The sequence below is a fragment of the Salvelinus fontinalis genome, unplaced genomic scaffold (genome assembly GCF_029448725.1).
Source record: "Salvelinus fontinalis isolate EN_2023a unplaced genomic scaffold, ASM2944872v1 scaffold_1922, whole genome shotgun sequence".
Taxonomy (NCBI): domain Eukaryota; kingdom Metazoa; phylum Chordata; class Actinopteri; order Salmoniformes; family Salmonidae; genus Salvelinus; species Salvelinus fontinalis.
In genome coordinates this window covers 4,704-16,349 of record NW_026602131.1, presented here as the reverse complement: position 1 = coordinate 16,349, position 11,646 = coordinate 4,704, and the positions used below count along the sequence as shown (strand labels likewise).

At 43.3% G+C, this 11,646-nt stretch overlaps 1 protein-coding gene across 1 annotated transcript; it reads right to left on the bottom strand.

The window, feature by feature from the left end:
• Positions 1-477: 477 nt before the first annotated feature.
• LOC129850302 (SRSF protein kinase 3-like) lies at positions 478-10,579 on the bottom strand. Its single transcript, XM_055916765.1, has 11 exons — positions 8,840-10,579; positions 8,070-8,178; positions 7,878-7,965; positions 7,500-7,587; positions 7,162-7,268; positions 6,861-7,029; positions 5,864-5,940; positions 5,315-5,422; positions 4,714-4,783; positions 4,508-4,600; positions 478-3,953 (listed from the first exon to the last, which is right to left on the bottom strand). The coding sequence occupies exons 1-11, from the start codon at positions 8,889-8,891 to the stop codon at positions 3,769-3,771; spliced, it is 1,146 nt and encodes a 381-aa protein (XP_055772740.1). The 5' UTR covers positions 8,892-10,579; the 3' UTR covers positions 478-3,768.
• Positions 10,580-11,646: the final 1,067 nt, after the last annotated feature.

The window sequence follows — 11,646 nt, the reverse complement described above, 5'->3', positions numbered from 1 at the left end:
ACTTCTGTGCCCCTAGGTAGCAACATAATCATACACTGAAGGCACAAAACACTAAGAACACCTTCCTCATATTGAATCTGTACCTCCCCCTTTTGCCCTCAGAACAGCCTCAATTCGTCGAGGCATGGACTCTACAAGGTGGGGATGTTTTTCAGCGGCAGGGACTGGGAGACTAGTCAGGATTGAGGGAAAGATGAATGTAGCAAAGTACAGAAAGATCCTTGATGAAAACCTGCTCCAGAGCACTCAGGACCTCAGACTGGGGCGAAGGTTCACCTTCCAACAGGACAACGACCCTAAGCACACAGCCAAGACAGCGCAGGAGTCTTTGAATGTCCCTGAGCCGCCCAGCCAGAGTCCAAACTTGCAGACATGCAGGTGTTACCCCAAAAGAGACAACAGAATCAATAGATTTTTATCAACACTTGATTTATTGGATGTTGTAAAAAAAAAACATATTACTATTGGCACAGAGCACTGTCCAGCACAGCTGTGGAAAGGCTGAGCACTAGCTTTACATTTAAGCAAATTATACAAAACTTAAATGATATTTTACGTCGTACATTCATTATGCTTTACAGCATTGGAGACTGGTGGGAGGAGCTATAGGAGGATGGGCTCATTGTAATGGCTGGAATGGCTGGAATGGAATTAATGGAGCAGTCAAACATGTGGTTTCCATATGTATGATCTGTTTGAAACTGTTCCAATTATTCCATTCCAGCCATTACAATGAGCCAGTCCTCCTATAGCTCCTCCCACCAGTCTCCACTCCTTTACAGATAATCAAATGTTCCATACATTTATAAGAAGAGATACATGTAGCCTTACTTAAAACTTCTTTGGGACTGGGGGGCAGTATTGAGTAGCTTGGATGAATAAGGTGCCCAGAGTAAACTGCTTGCTACTCATGCCCAGAAGCTAGAATATGCATATAATTAGTAGATTTGGATAGAAAACACTGAAGTTTCTAAAACTGTTTGAATGATGTCTGTGAGTATAACAGAACTCATATGGCAGGTAAAAACCTGAGAAAAAATCCAACCAGGAAGTGGGAGGTTTGTAGTTTTTCAAGTCATTGCCTATCCAATATACAGTGTCTATGGGGTCATATTGCACTTCCTAAGGCTTCCACTAGATGTCAACAGTCTCCATAACCTTGTTTCAGGCTTCTGCTGTTAACCTTTCACGAGTATCTACCCCGGATCCGGGAGCACCCCCCACCCCCCCCCACACTGATTAGCATCGCTAGCATAGCGTCACAATTAAATAGTAGCATCTAAATATCATTAAATCACAAGTCCAAGACACCTAATGAAAGATACAGATCTTGTGAATAAAGTCACCATTTCAGATTTTTAAAATGTTTTACAGGGAAGACAAAATATGTAAATCTATTAGCTAACCATGTTAGCAAAAGACACACTTTTTCTTTGTCCACCATTTTTTCTCAACACCAGTAGCTATCACCAATTCGGCTAAACTAAGATATTGATAGCCACTAACCAAGAAAAAACCTCATCAGATGACAGTCTGATAACATATTTATGGTATAGGATAGGTTTTGTTAGAAAAATGTGCATATTTCAGGTATAAATCATAGTTTGCCATTGCAGCCAGCATCACAAATCTCACCAAAGCTCCTAGAATTACTACAGACAGCAACCTGTATTACCAATTTACTCATCATAAAACATTTCTTAAAAATACACAGCACATAGCAATGGACAGACACAGATCTTGTGAATTCAGACAACATTTCAGATTTTGTAAGTGTTTTACGGCGAAAACACAATAAATCGTTATATTAGCATACCACATACGCAAACGTTACCCGAGCACTGATTCTAGCCAAAGAGAGCGATATCATATCATCGGCAAAATATATTAATTTTTTCACTAACCTTCTCAGAATTCTTCAGATGACACTCCTGTAACATCATATTACAACATACATATACAGTTTGTTCGAAAATGTGCATATTTAGCCATAAAAAAACGTGGTTATACAATGAAAATAGTAGCAAAACAAGCCTGGAAATGTAGGTCGCCATCTTTGTGTGATCTAGTTTAATCAATAGCTAATCATATACTTGACTAAAAAATACAGGGTTGACAGGAATCGAAAGACAAATTAGTTCTTAATGCAATCGCTGATTTACATTTTTTAAATTATCCTTACTTTTCAATACAGGTTGCGCCAAGCGAAGCTATAGAAAACAAGATGGCGGCGTAAGCTTTAACATTTTTCGACAGAAACACGATTTATCATCATAAATTGTTCTTACTGTGAGCTGTTCTTCCATCAGAATCTTGGGCAAAGAATCCTTTCTTGGGTTTAATCTTCTTTTGGTCGAAAGATGTCCACTTGTCCATCGAAATGCCCACTAACGTACGACCGGGAGCCCGAAATGTGCCCAGCGCGTCAAAGTGCACAACAAAGCAATGCCTCAAAATCGCACTAAAAGAATATAAATTGCTATACAACGGTTCAAATTAACTACCTTATGATGCTGTTAACACCTATAACGGGTGAAAACATGACCGGAGAAATATTACTGGCTACACTAATGCTTGGAAAAAGAGCAGGGCGGTGTCCACCGCGCGTCCGGCGCAGCTGTAAAAGAGTTCCTACCTACAGGTTTTTTTCTTTTATAGTGGCTGTGATTGCGCAATCGATACCATTCAAAGCGTCATCACGTAAAGGCATCCAGGGGAAGACGTAAGCAGTGTCCGTATCCTCATAGCGTTCACAGTGGCCTTTAAACTGACTCCAGATCAGGGGCCAAAATGTGTGAAATCTGACTCCATGTCAGGGAAATTGCTGTAGAATGAGTTCTGTTCCACTCAGAGACAAAATTCCAACGGCTATAGAAACTAGAGTGTTTTCTATCCAATAATAGTGGTAATATGCATATTGTACAATCAAGAATTGAGTAGGAAGCCGTTTCATCTGTAGAGACAATTATGCTAATTTGAAACAGCACCCCCTATAGTCGCAAGAAGTTAAGGGGGAGAGATTAAGAGCTGTTTGAGTCAGTCAGGTGTCTGGCAGAATGCCATGAGCTCAGTCTGGCGCGCGGCCATGAGAGTTAGCTGAGTTCCTTTTCATTTCTAAAGACAAATGAATTGTCCGGTTGAAACATTATTGAAGATTTATGATAAAAACATCCTAAAGATTGATTCTATACATCGTTTGACATGTTTCAACGAACTGTAATATATCTTTTTTGACTTTTCGTCCAACTAAGTGATCGCGCGTTGAGCATTTGGATTACTGGGCTAAACGCGCGGGGAAAAAGGAGTTATTTGGACATAAATTATGGACTTTATCGAACAAAACAAACATTTATTGTGGAACAGGGATTCCTGGGAGTGCATTCCGATGAAGATCATCAAAGGTAAGTGAATATTTATAACGCTATTTCTGAGTTTTGTGACACCTCTCCTTCTTTGGAAAATGGCTGTATGTTTTTTTGTGACTTTGCACTGACCAAACATAATCGCAAGATATGCTTTAGCTGTAAAGCCTTTTTAAATCAGACACTGTGGCTGGATTAACCAGGAGTTTATCAAATATTAATTTTCACAGAGAACTGGCATGGGGCCTACTACGACTACGTATATCCTCCCCTAGTCTCAGCGACTGAGCACTATTCGGTTTGTTTCTGCAGATCCACTAACATAACACATGTATCTCCTAACTTCTTATCAAGTTGGCTCCGGGGGTCCCCATGGGCTTGGCTATCAGGTCTCCAAGGCCAGGGCTCAGGAGCTAAGCCAAGGGTGCAGGAGACACTGGGCAGCATTGGCCCTCCTCTCAGGCATGAAGTCCAACATGCACAACAGAAAGTCAGAGAACAGAGAGGCCTCCTTCAGCAGGAAGTGGTATTTCTCCACCAGCACCTCATACAGACCCCAGTATCGCAGCACCCCGATACGATTCATTTCACCTGGGAAACCACGCAACAGAAAGGAGGGAGAAGAAAGAGAGAGGCAGTAAAACAGAGAGGAGGGGGAGGAAAGAGAGAGCAGGTGAAACAGAGAGGAGGGAGAGGAAAGAGAGAGGGTGAAACAAAGAGGAGGGATAGGAAAGAGAGAGGGTGAAACAGAGAGGGAGCGGAAAGAGAGAGGAGGTGAAACAGAGAGGAGGGAGAGGAAGTAGAGAAGAGTTGAAACAGAGAGGAGGGAGAGGACAGAGAGAGGAGGGAGAAGAAGGAGAGAAGAGGTGAAACAGAGGAGGGAGATGAAAGAGAGAAGAGGTGAAACAGAGAGGGGGATAGGAAAGAGAGAGGGTGAAACAGAGCAGAGGGGGAGGAAAGAGAGAGGGTGAAACAGAGAGAAGGAAGGGAAAGAGAGAGGTGAATACAAGGAAGCTTTTTGACTCTGAGAGAAAAAGTATTTAATGTAATTTTGTCTTAAATTAAACCCAATAATTCGTCACCTCACAGTCCTTTCTCTAAGTTGGAATAATTTGACTGTTTTCAATGCAATGTCCTTCACTCACCTCTGCGATTGAAGTACTCCACTGAATATTTCCCAGACAAGGCTACTGCTGCTGGGATTTTGCCAAGGAGTTCAATTATATGAGCGATGTGGTCTGGAGGGAACAGAACCAAAATCCCACTGAAAAAAACAACTAAGCACAATGTTGGACATTGTTGACACAATGTTGTCTCCATCGAATCCTGTGTCAATATTTTCCACGCCTACCTTCCTCTAAGGAAAAGGTCTTCCCAGCTTTGGGCTCAAACAACGAATCTCCAGTGACCAACTCAAACGCCTAGAGTAAAAAGAAGAGAAGCTGAATGGCCAGAAACTATTCTGCAGCGGCACCTACTTAGCTTAGTGCTAGTAGGACGGGTCAATTTGTCTTGATGACAAAGGGGGGGGTGAACTGGAAGAGTAACTAAACAGTTAAATGATCCAAGTGAATCAGGTACCGGAGAGATCATGGTTGTTCTTCAGTGAAGCTGCAAACATATGCAGACTATAAGTGTTGTTGGTGATGGTGGTTGTATGGGGGTTTTGTGGTGGTTGTTTGGTGGTTGTATAGTGGTTGTATGGGGGTTTTATGGTGGTTGTTTGGTGGTTGTATGGTGGTTGTATGGTGGTTGTATAGTGGTTGTATAGTGGTTGTATGGTGGTTGTATGGTGGTTGTATAGGGGTTTTATAGTGGTTGTATGGTGGTTGTATGGTGGTTGTATGGTGGTTTTATGGTGGTTGTATAGTGGTTGCATGGTGGTTGCATGGTGGTTGCATGGTGGTTGTATGGTGGTTGTATGGTGGTTGCATGGACGTTGACTCTCTCACCAAGCAGGCTACACTCCAGATGTCTGCTGGTGGGCCGTAGTCAGAGCCCAGTAGAACCTCTAGTGAGCGGTACTGACAGGTCTGGATCTCCTCACAGAAATGTTTGTACTGGAATGTCACAAAGCAACGGCACAGAGTAAAATACAGTTCTGATCCCAGGGCAGTATTCCACACAAGTCCCTCTTATTTTGCAACCAACTACTGAGTATGGGTGGAGGTTCAGCAATGGCAACGGTTCATAAAGAAGTCGGAAATCCGTATGACGTCATTGTTTTAGCACTATCCACAGAGTTTTTAAACTATAGTGTGCAACATGGTTCAATGTGCCAGTAAATCAGCACAATCAGATCTTTCAGTTTTTCAATGTGGCCTCGTCTTAGAGCTAAAACTGAAATCATGTATACTGTGCTAATGACGATTTAAAAAACAGAGTAATGGAGATCAATGTAAAATACGGCAAACTTAGCAAAATACATATTTGTGATAAATGCATGGGGGCCCTCAATTTTATGCACCTCCGCTATTGCTGACTGACTGATCAATACCCACCACCCAACAGGAGCTTCCCAGGTCAGCAATCTTTACTGTGACCTCCTTCAGACTGAAGGGAGTCACCAGGTCCTTCTCTGGATAGACAGTAAGAGATGAACAACATACAGTAGAGGGTTATGATCTGATTGAGACACTTCAACAGCATACTGGACACAGTCAACCTGAAGTGACAAACAGGCAGAATACACAATGCATCTACATCTAAAGGTGACATAGAAACAGAATACTAGCCTTCAGTAAAGTGTCATGTGCAGTAAACAGATGTATCATCTGGTGTGATGACATCACAGAGTTCTAGAACATCTGTAGCTGAACAGTCACATGACCTTACAGAGTTCTAGAACATCTGTAGCTGAACAGTCACATGACCTTACAGAGTTCTAGAGTATCTGTAGATGAACAGTCACATGACCTTACAGAGATCTATAATAACTGTAGCTGAACAGTCATGACCTTACAGAGAGCTATAATATCTGTAGCTAAACAGTCATGACCTTACAGAGATCTATAATATCTGTAGCTAAACAGTCACGACCTTACAGAGATCTATAATATCTGTAGCTGAACAGTCACGACCTTACAGAGATCTATAATATCTGTAGCTGAACAGTCATGACCTTAGAGAGATCTATAATATCTGTAGCTGAACAGTCATGACGTCACAGAGTTCTAGAATATCTGTAACTGAACAGTCACATGACCTTACAGCGTTCTGGAACATCTGTAGCAAAACAGTCATATGACCATACAGAGCCGCTTATATTGAATAAAGTCACCTTGTACGATGGAGATTTACAAGCGTATCAAAACGTCACGTCAGGGTAAACCTACTCGAAACACAGCCCTTATTTTAAGTGTTCCTAAAATCTCCTATGGGAAAAATGAATGGTGGAAAAACGATTGGAACCATTTCCCTGTTTGACCGCTAGGTTTTATGGGTATTATGACACCTCCACTGCGGGGTTCTATTATGTAGCTGAACAGTGAACACTACCTGCTCTACTCATCGACTTGGCATCTTTCCCAGGGAATGGAGGACATGCACTGCCCCCTGCTGTCGGTTTTGGGTTCTGCTCCTCCAAACAAAGCAGTATATTTTCAGGCTTGATGTCTGTGTGGATGATTTTACATTGAGTGTGCAGGTAGTCCAACGCCTGAAGAACCTACAGGGAGAGGGTGATGGCACTGTTAACCCAAAACAACTCCTGCATCAAACTAAAGACGCATGCAGAGAGTGTGGTGATTTCCATAATGACGTTTCTACTCATCTTCTATGAACACTGTCACTCTCTGACCTGAGCAATGACCTGTTTGACCCAAGAAAGCGATAGTCCTGGGTTCCCAAAACAGACCTGCCAACAGCAGAGGTCTGGTCCTAACAGCTCCAGCACTAAGCATACATCTACACACAGGAGGTCAAGGAACCAAACACATCTGAACTCTGAACTTTGACTCCTCATTGTGAGTGTGTGTGTGTGTGTGTGTGTGTGTGTGTGTGTGTGTGTGTGTGTGTGTGTGTGTGTGTGTGTGTGTGTGTGTGTGTGTGTGTGTGTGTGTGTGTGTGTGTGTGTGTGTGTGTGTGTGTGTGTGTGTGTGTGTGTGTTTGATGAATGTGCAGTCTATGGAAGGATACGGACTCCGTTGATCCCAGCTATCTTAAACTCATCCAGCAGTTGGACTATTCTCCGGCTGTGGGGGTGACGAGCCGTGGGACCACTGGCCTGAGGGGGGGGGGGGGGAGAGTTCAGACTCAGAGTCCGGACTATACTGACAAGAACTTGTTTAAATAGAAAGATAGAGATGGGTCTGTATGAGACAAGGGAGAAAAATAATGAACCTTGAAAACATCGGATGTCTGTGAATAAGTCTGGCAGAAAAAGATAAATAACATGAGGTGGACTAAGAGTAAAAATAGTTACTACTGTTTGCCCTTAGGGGTTGAGGACGAGAAAGAGATTGAGGAAGCAATAAATAACCTAAGGTGAGAATTCAGAGAGAAGAAGAGACTCACACAACGTAGCAGAGTCAATTCATCTTGCCCAGCCTGTGTGAATCCTTCTCCACTCTTCAAAACCTTCACGGCCACTCGCCTGCCCAACCTGTCCACATACAGTTGACTTTTATTAATCACACTGCAGCTTTCACTATATGCCAAGAAGGGGAGATTTGAGTATATGCTGACACTGTAACATAATGAATGTACCTGAGGTCCAAGCAGAGCCAAACAGTGGCGAAGTATCCCCAGCCCAACTTAGACACAACCTGGTATCTCCTGTTGAAGGTGTCTCCAATGTGAACAGGGTGGTACCCCCCTATTGAAACATGCAGGATGAGAACAATAGATGTTACACCTCCAACTGCTCTATTTACTGTCTGGTAACAGACTATTTATATGCTGGAATGGAATGAATAGGACAGAAAGACATGTAAGGAGCGGTAGGTAGGTAGCCTAGCTCTTAAGAGCATTGGGCCAGTAACAGAGTTAGTATAGCGGTAGGTAGGTAGCCTAGCTCTTAAGAGCTTTGGTCCAGTAACAGAGTTAGTATAGTGGTAGGTAGGTAGCCTAGCTCTTAAGAGCATTGGGCCAGTAACAGAGTTAGTATAGCGATAGGTAGGTAGCCTAGCTCTTAAGAACTTTGGGCCAGTAACAGAGTTAGTATAGTGGTAGGTAGGTAGCCTAGCTCTTAAGAGCTTTGGTCCAGTAACAGAGTTAGTAGAGCAGTAGGTAGGTAGCCTAGCTCTTAAGAGCTTTGGGCCAGTAACAGAGTTAGTAGAGCGGTAGGTAGGTAGCCTAGCTCTTAAGAGCATTGGGCCAGTAAACGAAAGGTAGCTGGTTTGAATCCCTGAGCCGACAAGGTGACAAATCTGTCTATGCCCTTGAGCAAAGCACTTAACCCAAATTGCTCCTGTAAGTCGCTCTGGAAAAGAGCGTCTGCTATATGACCAAAATGTAAATGTACAGCCATAACGGACCATGGCAGTATTCTCTGGGGTCCTCTCTGTCCAGTGACTCCTCTTGCTCCATCTGTTCCAAACGACTCAGCTTATCAAGTCCATTCGATGTCCCAGGTTTACTGCTGCAACACACACATGCCAATACACATACTGTACAAACTTACTGTACACACAATACTGTACACATAATACAATCTGTCATAATATAATCTGTCAGCCTGTCTGATCCTACATAGAGGAGAGATGTGGCAACTCTGTCAGCCTGCCTGATCCTACACAGAGCAGAGATGTGACCCCTCTGTCAGCCTGTCTGATCCTACATAGAGGAGAGATCTGACCCCCCTATCAGCCTGTCTGATCCTACACAGAGGAGAGATGTGACCCCTCTGTCAGCCTGTCTGATCCTACATAGAGGAGAGATGTGACCCCCCATCAGCCTGTCTGATCCTACACAGAGGAGAGATGTGACCCCCCTATCAGCCTGTCTGATCCTACATAGAGGAGAGATGTGACCCCCCTATCAGCCTGTCTGATCCTACACAGAGGAGAGATGTGACCCCCCTATCGGCCTGTCTGATCCTACACAGAATAGAGATGTGACCCCTCTGTCAGCCTGTCTGATCCTACATAGAGGAGAGATGTGACCCCCCTATCAGCCTGTCTGATCCTACACAGAGGAGAGATGTGACCCCCCTATCAGCCTGTCTGATCCTACATAGAGGAGAGATCTGACCCCCCTATCAGCCTGTCTGATCCTACACAGAGGAGAGATGTGACCCCTCTGTCAGCCTGTCTGATCCTACATAGAGGAGAGATGTGACCCCCCATCAGCCTGTCTGATCCTACACAGAGGAGAGATGTGACCCCCCTATCAGCCTGTCTGATCCTACATAGAGGAGAGATGTGACCCCCCTATCAGCCTGTCTGATCCTACACAGAGGAGAGATGTGACCCCCCTATCAGCCTGTCTGATCCTACACAGAATAGAGATGTGACCCCTCTGTCAGCCTGTCTGATCCTACATAGAGGAGAGATGTGACCCCCCTATCAGCCTGTCTGATCCTACACAGAGGAGAGATGTGACCCCCCTATCAGCCTGTCTGATCCTACATAGAGGAGAGATGTGACCCCCCTATCAGCCTGTCTGATCCTACACAGAGAGATGTGACAACTCTGTCAGCTTGTCTGATCCTACACAGAGGAGAGATGTGACCCCCCTATCAGCCTGTCTGATCCTACACAGAGGAGAGATGTGACCCCTCTGTCAGCCTGTCTGATCGTACACAGAGGAGAGATGTGACCCCTCTGTCAGCCTGTCTGATCCTACACAGAGGAGAGATGTGACCCCTCTGTCAATGTCTGGTTTCTGGGAGCAGACAGGAATACTTCCCTCGCTGTTCACAGGGAGACACAGTTGGCAGGACTCGGGATTTGGACATTAAACTATAGTCTTCAGCCAGAGGAAAAATTCAACAGAATATGCTGTATCAGGTAAGTGTTCTATAAATAATTCAACAGGATACATTGTATCAGGTAAGTGTTCTATAAATACTTCAACAGGATATGCTGTATCAGGTAAGTGTTCTATAAATAATTCAACAGAATATGCTGTATCAGGTAAGTGTTCTATAAATAATTCAACAGGATACATTGTATCAGGTAAGTGTTCTATAAATACTTCAACAGGATATGCTGTATCAGGTAAGTGTTCTATAAATAATTCAACAGGATATGTTGTATCAGGTAAGTGTTCTATAAATACTTCAACAGGATATGCTGTATCAGGTAAGTGTTCTATAAATAATTCAACAGGATATGTTGTATCAGGTAAGTGTTCTATAAATACTTCAACAGGATATGCTGTATCAGGTAAGTGTTCTATAAATAATTCAACAGGATATGTTGTATCAGGTAAGTGTTCTATAAATAATTCAACAGGATATGCTGTATCAGGTAAGTGTACTGTAAATAATTCAACAGGATATGCTGTATCAGGTAAGTGTTCTATAAATAATTCAACAGGATATGTTGTATCAGGTTAGTGTTCTACAAATAATTCAACAGGATACATTGTATCAGGTAAGTGTTCTATAAATAATTCAACAGGATATGCTGTATCAGGTAAGTGTTCTATAAATAATTCAACAGGATATGTTGTATCAGGTAAGTGTACTACAGTGGAGGCTGCTGAGGAGAGGACGGCTCATAATAATGGCTGGAATGGAGTCAATGGAATGGTATCTACCACGTGGGTTCTATGTGGTTGATTCCACTCCTTTGACTCCATTACAGCCATTATTATGAGCCGTCCTCCCTTCAGCAGCCTCCACTGGTGTACTATAAATATTGCCTTGGTGTTTGTCTTGTACAGGTCTATCTATAAAAAACACAGCTTTTCTGAAACATTTATTTACAGTCAACTATCTTCTTCAGGGCTGTCTCTCGGCATGTTTTGGCTCCAGTTTAGAGCGTTGATATTGGCCCAGGTCCTTGACACGGTGACAGACCCAGTGAAATAACGTCACCTCCACAGGCACTAAAATAATCCACATATTCTCAACGTGCGCCAGGCGAGCTAAACATGGACCTCCTGCCTCTTTGGCCATGGAAACAAACGTTATCATTTGGCTGACTGCCATTCTGCACTGTTTCGCTGTGGTTTTAGTCATCAATCTAGCAAGAGGGCAATATTGTATTAATGTAGTAGTGTTTCTTGACTAAAACCCCCAAAATGTATCATATTACTCCAGTGCAAGCCTGGGTTCCTGTTAAGGCTAGGGCTGATTTCCTTGCTTTACTACTAACCTACATAGCATTACATGGAC